Raw genomic sequence first — 13,266 nt, forward strand, 5'->3', positions numbered from 1 at the left:
AGAGATGACCCTAGCTCAAAATTGTTCATGGATTCGTCATTTTCTGATACGGTGTCACAATGAGTAAGGTGAGGGTAAAAGACAGGACTGCCCAAACCATATATCGAGATGGAGGTAACTAATGGGGAGTTGCCGAGTTGAAGAAGAGACAACACGGTCGCGACTCGTGAGGCTGGTGTGCATCAAGCTAAGGGCACGAGGGTTCTCTGTAGAATTTATGGACATCATGAGGATAAGCGATGGAAGGCAAATACGTCTACATTTCTGCCCTTCATCATAGATCAGATGGGTCTTATTGCAGCGATTTTGTTGTTTTTTATTCATTTTCGCTTTTGGAGTTGTTGGAAGATTTCTTTTTAGTTTTTTTTTATAAAATACAATCAATTTTGGACTTTGCGCTACAATTTTGAACCCAATGTCCACACTTAATGGACTAACATTCGTATCATAGGGGCACACGCACTTGGAATGCAAAAGATTTTGTATTCACATTGCAAAAGTCCAACAAAAAATTGCATGATTCCCTCATTGTAAAAAGAGCAATCAAATGTTCGTGCGACTTTTCATTACAACAGCATATTCTGGTCTACATCGCCAGGCTCATTACTTAAACACACAACCTGATAGAGGTAGCATACAACGTGCACTGTACCAGCCATACGGCTTTCGCAACAATTTTTTTATTACAACTGCAATCTAGTTTATATTTAACTAAGGATTGTTCAAGTAGCAATGCATACATGAAATTCTTTAAAATAGTTTTGAGACGACAAGAGACAAGAGTTACCATGCTTCATAGCAAAGTAAAGATATGTGTAGAACATATATATTTTACATGGTAGGAAATATCTAGATTTTAGATAAAATAAAAAAATCTAGAATTTGGATATTTTATAATAAGTGTGTGGAATGTGCCATATGACAACATTCCAAATGTCTTGCACCAAAAGACAAGTATAAATAGGGGTGACCTCATCCCCCCACCAACATTAAGTAACTAGAAATTAGAATATGACCCTAAGTCAAGATGGTTTCACCATGCACTATTAAAAGGTAACGTGTCATAAATGTATCAGATACAAAACTAATTTAAGGATTTCTCCATATGTATGATCTCATAGCTTATTTATGTTCCGTGTGTATGTGTGATACAAAACTTATTTAGGTTATGATCCCATAGTATCATTACACATTACATGGACAAAAGTGTATAATCTCATCTTGTATTCTTCCTTAGATTCCGTGTCTTCGCCCTAGCTCAGAATTGTTCCTGCCACCTAGTGACACACATTGGTCCAATTTCTAAAACTAAATGATATATTTGCACATATGGAACAAATTTAATGGCATCCAATGCGATATACTTGAATGGGAAAAAAACTACAACAGAGTTACAACATCAAAAGAGATTTTAATGGTACAAATCATCTTTGTGCAACATCTTCAAATGGCATTTACATCATCAACAAATCACAAATTTTCATGTCCAATGAGAAACTAAAGATAAAATATTACTGTGCTTCTCCTATTTACAGCAAGGCAATTTTGAAAGGGTAACTATGGTTTCTCGATCTATCCCTTGAAAGCAATAACAAGGATGTGCTTAGCAAGGCTGCACAACAAAGATTTCATAACTTCTTCAAGGCCTATTTTGTAACCAAGCAGTGTTGGCCAGCTCCTTTCACTCTGGAGTTTAGTTCATCCACATCATCATGAAGAGGATCTAGTGCTTTGTTTTGCTTGCAGTTCCAGTATGCCTAAACCACAATACATTCAGCAGACTGCACAAGCACATAAAACTGAAAAGAAAAGATACATTTCTCACTTAAAAAGTGATGATATACTTCACTTTATTAAAGAAGAAGGAAATGGAAGACAAAAGAAAACTATTGAAGAACATAATTATCATTGTTATTCCCCCAACAAAATAAGATATGGTAGAACTGGATTTATCGAGGGACATGCCTATCAATTTACGAGCCCATATCAAGGGCAATGCCCTTGAGTTGTCCCAATATGTTGCTAAGATCAGAAAGGGTATTGTCCTGCTTCTCTTTCTCAACTTACAAAACAAAATAGTTTATGTAACATCCCAAATTTCATAAACACATTATTAAGCATTCATGAGCATCATAATTGAATCTTTGAACAAGTAATTTAATGCAATTATAATTAAACATAAATTGTTAAGTTTAATGAGAAGTGATGCATTGTGAAGGAACTCACAAAATTACTATGTAACTTAGGTCTGAAAATAATTTTAGGTTTGGCATATGAAGAATATTAATGAATTTTCTCAGATTTTAGAGATTTAATTTAAAGCCTTAAAAATTAGAGAAAATTAGAAAAGTTTGCAACTTGGAAGAATTTTAATTTAATTTTGACTCAGGCTTTTTGGGGTCAAACCAATCAAAATGGGTTACATATCCCACAAAATCCTCCTAAAAATTTTAGTGCTTGGGAAGGTCTTACTTTGGATCAGAGGGACTAGAGGGAGATATTTTTTTGCTAGGTCGGCCATTGTTCCCATGGGGGCCTACCTGTCATCCCCTTGACCACCCTCGACCTCTTTGCTTTGGACAGCCGGATCTGCTGTCGACCACCGCTTTTGTTGACAATTAAGGTCGGCCACTGAGCTGCTTCTAGTTGGTGCCGTCTTCGTTGACCCTAAGGCAAAGCCAGCACTTATCTTCTCCCTGTTCCCTCCTTTTTCCTTCACTCTCCCTCACTCGGTTGAATGCACAGAGCAAGCAAAGTAGAGCACACGCACCACCGCCACCGAGCCTAAATCCACCGCACCCCAGGTTGGATCAGCCGGGCCCATGCCCTAGGAATCAAGGAAGGAGGTCGCAGAGGCTTCCCCGAGCTTCCCTCACCGGATCCCCCTCGAGTTCCAACTGGATTTGATGCGCTGGCCCTTTCTTCCCCAACTTTGGCGGGCTCTGCCCACACCTCATTGATGCGCCACCACCTTTCTGAAGGTTTATCTAGTATATAAGTGTGATTTTGGTAATTAATGATATTACATATGGACTAACAATTGTGTTGAAAATTGCTAGTAGGTTGTTCTATAAATGATGCACAGAGGATTGATCATGGATTCATTGAGGAATGTCATATGATCAAGAAAGATGCATCAAGATAAATAGACTCTAGGTGATGCTCATGTGATAAAGGAGAAGGTCAAGAAGATTGACGATAAGCGTGAAGGCTAAGTCGCCTGTGGAGATAAGTGACTGAAGGTATGAGATTGTCATTTGAGTTTTATAGACTAACCCATATGCTATGTGCTTAATAGTAAGTGAGGTTAATTTCTGTATGAAGATTGACAATAAGAGTGAAAGCTAATTTACTTGAGAAGATCAGGTGACTTAAGGTATAAAGTTATCAATTAGGTCTTATGAACTAACCCATGTGCTATGTACTTGAGAGTGAGTTGGAGTTAGATTCCATAAGAAGGCATGAGTTGAATTGTGATATTCAATAAGTCAAGTTGGAAAAACAAGATCAAGACAAGTTTAGTGGATAACTTATATGCTTGATGCTTACGATTTATGCCTTGATGGTGAACCAAATGAAGATAATTTGAATATTGAAGTCTCATATGCTTGGTGTGTGGGAAGCTATCAAGAGAGCTTCAGTAAGTTTTCAAAGATTGAGTGAAGATCAAGATGGAAGCGAGGATGATCATCGTTATCAAAGAGAATAGGAGTTGATGACAAGCCTTAAAGAACTATGAGAAGCTTAGGGGCTTGGATGATGTGTTTGTCTAAGTCCGAATGAGATTGCGTAAGGCAAAGATATAACTAGGATATGTTTTCTAGTTTTGCCAGTCTCAAGGAGTTTGGTAGAAGACCGGATTATAAGATCGATAGTTGTACTATCAAGAGGGACTGCTGAAAGAGTTGCTCGATTGTTGTGTCGAGTGCTCAAACCATGTGCTTAGTGCGGGATGCGTTTGTGTTGAAAGTTCATTTAATGAGTGTGGGTTATCTAAAAGGTCTTTTACATTTAACCCTTTGTTGTTGTTAATCTTAGTGGCGAAAAGTAGTTGTGACCGAGCTTTAGTGGTGTTTGATATGTTTCATATTATATCTAGTTTAATCTTGGGGGATTAAGCTTTACGCAATGGGTGGAAGTGTCCAAATCGACTTTTGGAGTGTTTCTAGTTTTGATCCAATGTGGTTGAGATCATGAATTTAGTAGGGATATGTAGCCCTCTGAATAAGATTTTCATAGAGTCTGAGATCACCGAAATCGAACATCAGGACCAAAAGTTATCGGTATTTTTCAGAGGATCAATTGTGCTGATTTCGGATATTCCGATGTGATTTTGGATGTTCCGATATGTCAGAATATCCGATTTTTAGAAACATGGGGTTCTCGGGTTTGAGTTGGTTTTGGATCAGATGTCCCGATCCTAGCATCAAATGTTCCAATGTATTTTTTTTTACCAGATCTGACCATTGGAATTTGAAGTATCAAAAGTTCTAATCATTGCATAGTCTATCTAACGGCTAGCTTTTTTTCAGAGTAGGATATAAATACCCATTTACCTCCTTGTATTGGGGCAAATCTAGGGGTTTGAAGGTATTTTTCTGGTACTTGCAAATGCTTGATAGATGTTGGAATTTGGTGTTCCACCTTTGAGTGATTCCTTTCTCTCTATAGGATTGTTTTGTAATATCCAAAGCCTTTGTGGCTTAGTGGGTAGAGAGAGAAGTATGGTGCTTTGGTAGCCCACGGTTGGCGTATTAATTACGTGTGTTTGAGCATTTGGTGTTGATCGTACGCGAGTTCGGGAGTATGTTACTCTTGAAAACCACCATCACTTAGACGGCTTAGTGGTGGATTACCGGCGATCTCCTCAAGTGAAGATTGTGAGGAGGCCTATAAGTGGTAGCGGAACTCACCATTTCGTGAGGAAAAGGGTTGAAAGAGACCCGACTCAAGTGTGATCAAGCTTTCTCAACGGAGACGTAAGATATCGGTGGATATCCGAACTTCGATAACAAATTATTTGTCTCTGTATTTTCTTAGTCTTTGTGCATTATGTTGATTAAATTGCTTGTATGTGTATTGAATTAATTTCATGATATTATATTTATATTTATATAAACATCCAATGAACAGTAACAACATCAATGAATAGTATCAGAACATATGATGAATAGTATCAAAGCATCCGATTAGAGCTTCTGGCATATCTTTTTAGATTCGAATAATCTTTGTCACCCTAGGGTTGTAGCCTTCACATTTGTATAGGGTATTTGTGCACTAGTTGAGTCTAACATATTTAAATTTTTTTACTTGTGAAAAATATATTAGTTATTTCCTCTTCAAGTTTAGGTTGTAGCCTTCATATTTGTATAGAGTGTTTGTGCACTAGTTGAGTCTAACATATTTAGGTTTTTCACTTGTGAAAAAAAAACCGGTTAGTTTATTTTCGCTGCAAGTTTAGACCAACTATTAAACAAGAGGATAAGCTTTTGCAAAAAAGACTATTCACCCCTCCCCCTCTATGCGACATCATTGTCCTTTCACTTTCCACCCTAGCTGAACTCACAGTGAGCATCGTCGGAAACCCCCCCCCCCCCTTTGATCTTTTGCGTGCGCCTTTTCGTCTTGAGCCCGTCACCGGTGCTGTCGACCACGATGACTGAACTGTCGCCACCTCTCTACGCATGCCGCTCGCCATGCTCCGACGCGGTCGAGTTCACATGCCTGAGCAGATGCTTTAGGTGCCCTCGTTTGGGCATATTAGGCTGTCGTTCACCGTCAGTGTGCCGAACCGAGCCACTATGGTACGATTATTGCCGTGTGCCTCAAATGGCTCCCCACGTTGCGCCCTCACTGTGTATGACCTTGGTCACGCAGAAGTGGCCGCCGCTCTCCGCCGGTGCGGGTAAGCGAGCTGTCGACCATGACTGCACTATGCGGCCATAGTCTCAAGGCTTTGTTGACCCGGTCAGCCGACATGGCCCACTGGCAGCCGCTAGGGTAAATAAACCCTAGTGCAAAAAGTGTTTAGGGCATTTAGTATTCGGAAAATTCCAGGAAAATGAGAAATTGATTATTCGTTGCACTGATAAATTAGCTTACAGATTGTAGAATGCATAGGAAATTAAGATATAGCTCCAAAAATAGTGAAACTAATTTTGTTAGCTTCGTATGATCATGCTCTACATGTTAAAAATTCTAGGAGCCATGCAATATGTATCGAAATCCATATAATTAATGAGATATGTTTAAGCTTCATTAATTCTTAATTAATTATTGGTAAGTTCAAAATTGGTGAAACCAATCTTGTTAATCTTATTATCTTATGCCCTATTCATTAAAAATAATCTCCCTCATATTATACGTAATTAGTTTTTATTTAATATTAAGTCTTGGTTTAAGCTTAAATAATTCAGAAAAAATGTTAAACGATTAACAATAACCTAAATTAAGAAATTATTGATACTATAAACTCATGACATGATGCATTGTATCTCTATTTTTGTCATGCATCACGGAGTATCTTTCATCGTATATCATCCATACTCATTGCGATGCATCGTTGTTTAATTAGAAAACGACGTTTCGGAGTCATGTGCTTGAACCCGATGACGAACCAGTGGATTTTGTTAGTGAAAAATATGAAGAACTAGACAAGAATCTATCATATTTCTTCTATATTTTAGTGCATTGTTAGTCAATTTGCTAGATATTGCTACGTGGCATATATACATGTTTTAGTGAGTAATGTCAGGAATGTGGGTAGATCATATTTGTTATATAGTACCTATCTTGACAAAGTTGTTGATCCTATCAATGTCTGATTTAAAGTTAAATGTGACATGCTTAGCAATGCACATGTCACCGTTAGAAGTCGGATGGTGGATCGTCCATTGTCCGTGAGCTATATGGCTTATTTATGATCACTAAAATAATAAGTTGGGATAATGAATTGGTGAGATTGAGATGAAAGAGAGGAGACCCGAGTGTCATAGGTCGTTTGTATTGATTAAGCACCAATCGTTGGTGTCGTTAACTTAAGTATTTTTCTGTGCTACCATATATCTGAATATGATAAGGATGAGCCTAATACCTTATCTTATTGTAACCCTTTGGCTTTCTGGTCTATGGTGTGAGCACGTAAGCTTGTAGAGGTATCTAGGCTGCTGGGAGTAGACCTAGGTAACCTCCACATCTACAGGCGCGTGTTCAAACGATTGGGACTGATTTGGGAAAGGTTGTCACGGGTACCCCTTGAGTAGATGTGGCTGGTTGCATAAGCCGAATGATCTCGTGTCGTGTGGGTAAAGAAGTAATCATCTATATGATGTAAAATCAATTTGAATTGTCACGCTCTTAGTCATGAGCACACTTAATATCCATTGGACATCAATCGTAGAATATCGTTCAATTTGTGGGATAGAAAGTATGTGGGCTTTACGGGAGAAGCATCTGCTGAAGCTTATTGGAGTTGAGCAAGTTTAAATTCTTAGAGGTTTTGATTATTGTCGATCAATATTAGTTCTTTAGGTCATTATGTTGATTAAAGTGTTTTTTCACTTAATCAATTTAACTTGTAGTCTTTTCCTTGCTATTCATCTAAATGCATTATCTTTGGAGTCGGGACTACTATATATCCATATTGTGTAAGTCTTACGAGTACATTCGTACTCAGGATGATGCCCTTAAGTTGTTATAGGTGACGACAAACTAGTGTATATATATTTCTATCCTGTCGATGCCGGCGATGGGCAGGAGTAGAGGGTGTCTAATCGAGCTAATCTCGGTGGTGTCTTTTGGGCGATGATGCCATTGATTTTTGTTGTTAATACTTTCTGCTGCATATGAAAACTCTTATAGGAAGTAGAAACTGATATGGTGAACAATGTATGTAATATAAGTTAAACATTTGCACTCTAATCATATCTTGTGATAAAACTTTGTTGTAAACAGTATATAATATGATCTTAAACTTAGTTGACTCATATATCAGACTCATATATCGGAACTACTAGAATTACTCTCACTTTAATCGAATAGTAGCCGCAATAGATGTTTTTAGATGAGTGTTAGTACTCAATACGTCAAATGACGAGTGTATACTAGCTCTTATCTCTGTAAAAAAGCAGCACTGTTGATTAAGCAAGTGTGATATGAACGGTTCTAACAGTTTGTGAATGTGCCCCAACTTTAGCCTGCATGAATCCAAACACGGACACAAACCTGAACTTTCTCCATAGCATTGGTGCGATCAGAATACTTCCAAGGGTTCGCCTTTCCTCTAGGGGTTGAAGAAAACCCTAATTTATCTCCTTATTCTATGTGCCTTGCCCTTTCTTTTGAAGGAATCATCTGATTCATTGATTGACAATGTCAATAAGAATAAAGATATATGCCTATCTTTCGCTTCACAAAAAAAAAACCCTTTGTATGGAGACGGCACATCCTTGCAGGCTAAATAATTTCATGACAGAAGTGAAATTTTACAAATTACATTTTTGCTGCCATCGGAGCTTAACTCCCATAGGAAACTAGAAAAGTAATCTGGAAAACCGAACAGCTAACTAAATGTAACAAATGCATACGCATTTACAGACAGAAATGGCGATACAAAGAATTATCTACAACAATTGCACACTCGAATGTACATGCTTTTTGGCCTTCTAACTTTCTACCCGCCGTCACCATCTGATGCTTCCTCAGGACGCCACTCTACTAGCGGCTGGTTCCGTGAGTTCTCATCAATATGGTTTGCATTGGGAGATCTGGCAACAGATGATCCTTCAATTGAGCAATTAGACAGCTCTATCAACATTGCACAGAACCCGCAAGAGCAAGATTTGCAAACTGTCCCGAGGTTCACCGCAGAGTTAAACCTCTAGAATGAATACATAAGCAAAGTTAATCAGTACGACAAAGCGACTAGTATCAAGTTGGGAGATCACCGTAAAGAGTAACTCATCTCAGATGGGATGCTATCACCTACATGCACATACCTCTAAAGCATCTTTCAACTTCTTAATCTCCATAGCTTGTGCATGGGCTAGTTCATGTGATTCCTGCAATCGCTTTAGTGCCCCACTCAATTTTCTCTTCTCTTTGGAGACCTGTTTCGGACGTCAGGAACAGAACAGAAATGTAAGAGAAACCGGACAAGAAAGTCATTGATATGGAGATGCATCTATTTCATTACTAATTATGTAGTTAAATTCAAAATTAAAATAATAGGACAACAATTTCAGCAACATCTGCAGCTATATTTTTGGGTGCAGTTACACAATGTGAAAAAAGTTCTATATCACTACCTGAGCCTCCAGCTCCTGAATATGTTGAATAGCTGCCTGCTCAATGCAAGATCGACGCTTGTATTCTTCCTCAAGCATGCCTGTTATCTGGTATCTCAGTTCAGCCATTTCTTGAGTGAGATCTTCCGCATCCTCTTTTGCCTTTAACTTCTGTTCTCGAAGTTCTTCCTAACAAACAGTACAATACTTAAATTACACAAGAAAAGGGGAAGTTGTATTCAAGTAAGAACCAGCAAAATAGATAGCTCCTTCAATTTATCCTAGTCTGAATGTAAGTCATGCACTATAGCACAATATATTTAGAATAATTTAATTTTTGAACATGTTTAGGAGTAAGGATGGCGCTTGTCCAAATTAAGAGCTTATGCCAAAACTCTGATGTACATGCAGTAAACAACCTTACCTTGAGCTGCTCAATTAGAAGTTCAGATTCTTCATTTTGCTTTGCCATCCTTTCAAGAACTACATTATCCCTTTCATATCCTGCATGGCCACCGTTCTCCAATGCTTTGTCAAGTTGCTCCCCAGCTGTAGAAGGGGATCGTTTAGGAGCTCTTACAGGCAACAACTCTTTCAGTTGCTTATTCTCTAGTACAAGTTGATCAATATTTTTTTGTGCCTCATGCAGCTGGAGTTCACGTTCTCCCAATTGTTTATCAATCCTAGCTTTGTGCTCAGCAGCATGTTGGGCAAAGCTCTCGGCATCAAATAGTCTCTGCTCAAGAGTAGTTAAATCAAGTTTCAAGCCCTCAATTTCGCATTGTGAATCTAAAGCTGCACTTTCAAGATTCTCTATTTGTGAGGCTGCCTTTTGCAACTCCTCTTCTTTACATCGAACTTCTTCCATCAGAAGCCAGCACTGAGAATCAGATCTTATCAGCTCATTGTCCATAACTCTCACTCTTTCTGGAAACTTTTCAAGTTCAGTCAGCTTCAGCTCAAGGCTGTGAATATGCTCTCCCATGATGTTTGCTTCAACGTTCCGTATATTTAACTGATCCTGCAAATAGTCTGCATTTGCAATCAGCAAAGACTGCTGAAGTAACTGAATTTACAGTAGCCAGGCCAATGAGAACAGAAAAATTACTAGTACATACCAATTTCCTGATAACAATTCCTCAGCTCTGTTTCCAATTTCTCAATATATTGCCTGTCCTGACAGGCCCTAGAAGCTGCATTTTTGTTGAGCTGTACTTTCTGCATTAACAATACTACGAACTGAGCCAAACTTCTCAACAAATAAATGACATAACTTTACCGTTTGTTACATTATTCAGGTAAGATGCGAAACATCTGAAAATATTACATGATATATAGGATCACGCATACCTCTTTATTTTTTTCTCTTTTATGAAGAACATTTGCACCATTAGCAGGATAGTGGCCATTGGAGCTACTAGACATCTGCAGAACAAGTAAAGCCCAAGCCACTAAGAATCATGGACATAAATGTCATAGCTTAGCTGAAATGACATCTAGTACCCTATGATATCACGCATGGTGAGCAAATTTATTACTACAACACTATTACCAAAACTACCGTCAGGCAATCATATGTCATAGCCAATTACCAGTTTACTACTGCAAACAAAAGCAGAAAGCTGTGGACTGGAAATTTACTAGAGCATGCGAAAACCCTGCCCCTGAATAGATTCACTAACAACAATGGACACGGTACATTAGTCAATGGCCCGTTGTCAGATTGGAAGATGCTGCTAATATTTGTGGTCAGGGGATAAATTGGTCAGAACAGATCAAAACAACTACCACAAAATGTAAATTTTGGAGCAGCGTACCATTAGACCTATTTTAAGAACACAAAAGGCGAAAAAGCAAATGACGATCCTGTCGCGAAAATGGAGCAAATTAACCTTTCATGGTTCACTTAAACGCACCTACAGAAATTGATAAGCATCCAGCTGAAAATATATGGGCACGCTTGCAGCTCAATCAGCTCAGCTCACCACCTCACACAATAAGGAAGGAACTTTGGGAGCAGCAGATGCAAGAAAGACATATCCCAGACTTGCGAGCACCCACTTTCTCAAATCCTAAACTTGTAAAGGTCTACCTAACAAAGATCCTCCCTATCAATTGCTTACTGATTCTCTAACCAAAGCGATCTTATTTCACGAGATCTTGGCAGCATATCAAACAAAAATCCACAAAAAAAAGATGGGGAAAGCAGTGAGTTTCGGGAACTGACCTGCTACGGTGGCGAAGGCAGGCAGCGCACGAGGGCCACCTGTGGTGGCTCCGGCAGTATCTGTCTCCAGCGATCGCCGGAGAGAGGTGGACTCGGGTTCTATCGCTTTACTACTGCCGTCGCCTTTGTGGATTTAGCCGTTTAGGGATGCGGCAGCAGCGCAGCTCAAGGACGGACCCCCCCCCCCCCCCCCCAACCGTGATTTTTGGAGCACGGAGAAAAGGGAAGAAAGTATTAGAAATAGAAAATAGAGACAGAGAAGTAACAGTCAATTTTCGTATATCATTGACGACAAATGGTGTACATATTTATACACTGTGAAGGAGTGGCAAAGCACCAATTAGAGAGGTTGGTTTTCTCAACGGGTGTTCTTTCATTAGTTACTATTAATTACATGAGATTAACTGCTAATGGTAGTTATTTGGCTATTTGATCCCATGTTAATCTTGTTTAAAGAATATCATTTCACAATACTCCTTCTTGATCAATTATCTAATTTAAAAATTTCTGGTTGAAACTTCTTCAAAACCCTGTGACAAAATATGAGAAAAAAATAATATACTGATATGCTATTAAAACACTTTTAAAATTCAAAAGAAAAAAATGATATGGTATATATTGGTTATTGCCTTATTGCAGCAAACTTATATGAGAAACCTAGAGTGGAAAAACTTATTAGTGAGTTAGCGAATAATAATTATGGTCTATAGATCATATTAAAATCTTCGAAAAACCTCTTGAAAAAATAAGAGAAATAAGATATATATTGTCTTATTAAAAATCTTATATGAGAAATTGTATAGAAAAACTCATAAAGGAAAAGAATGTAATATAATATGAACATTTTATTATTCAGGGATCAACTCCTCCTGAACCTTGTAAATCTCGTAGTCGTCGTGTACCAATTCCGTGAATACATGTTTAGAATGCAGAAGTTGGTAAGGAACTAGTGAATAAATTAGTGAGATTATCATATTATTTAGTTTACAAGATTTCTATCTCTCCATTATTTTGCAATTCATGATGATAGAACAATTTATGGGCAATATATTCAGAATTTTGATTCCATCAGGAACCTTCAAGAAATTAGATATCGGAACGTGATTTCATTCATTACTAGAGAATATATCTCATTGAAATCAATGACAGGTCTCTACGTGAACCCTTGTGCTACAAACCTCGTTTTATATCACACCACCTCGTTATTTTTGTTCCATTTGCGGATAAAAACTCACTTGTATCCCACATGGAAGATGTTACGAGTAGTAGGTATTACTAATGTACCTCTTTTTTAGAGAGCGAGCGCAATTTTACCTAGATTGCATTCTTCCATTGTGACCAATCTGAGTGCTTGCGACACTCTGCTATGGTCTTAGGATTTGGATCATTATGAAGGTTGTTTGTAATCTTTGAGGAGAAGTAAGTGTCGATAATTATATTCTTTCGGTAAAATGATTCTTCAGAATCAATATAATTGATGAAAATTTCATCTACTCTTTCTGACCCATTATGATTTTCCATTACGATAGAGTCAGGATATTCCGATATCCCAATATCAATATTTGTGTGCACGCTTGAGCTGGGACGTGGATGTTGATTATCCACTGGATGTTTAATATCCATAGGCCTTGGATGTCATTCAACATGACGTTGATTTGCATTTATTGTTGCGGAGGAGGGATTCTTCTGCATTCGCGGTAGCTTGTAGGAAGCTTTATTCTTTTTTTTATCATACTTCTTCCCTCTTATTTTGAT

The 13,266-nt window shown here is 38.1% G+C and overlaps 1 protein-coding gene across 1 annotated transcript; it reads right to left on the bottom strand.

Annotated features, from left to right (window-relative positions):
* Positions 1-8,447: 8,447 nt before the first annotated feature.
* On the bottom strand, positions 8,448-11,703 carry LOC133891559 (uncharacterized). The gene is made up of 7 exons (XM_062332284.1): positions 11,512-11,703; positions 10,635-10,709; positions 10,403-10,502; positions 9,709-10,316; positions 9,306-9,473; positions 8,997-9,107; positions 8,448-8,878 (listed from the first exon to the last, which is right to left on the bottom strand). Exons 2-7 carry the CDS (start codon positions 10,707-10,709, stop codon positions 8,672-8,674), a joined length of 1,269 nt encoding a protein of 422 aa, XP_062188268.1. The 5' UTR covers positions 11,512-11,703; the 3' UTR covers positions 8,448-8,671.
* Positions 11,704-13,266: the final 1,563 nt, after the last annotated feature.

The sequence above is a fragment of the Phragmites australis genome, chromosome 14, assembly GCF_958298935.1.
Source record: "Phragmites australis chromosome 14, lpPhrAust1.1, whole genome shotgun sequence".
NCBI classification, from domain to species: domain Eukaryota; kingdom Viridiplantae; phylum Streptophyta; class Magnoliopsida; order Poales; family Poaceae; genus Phragmites; species Phragmites australis.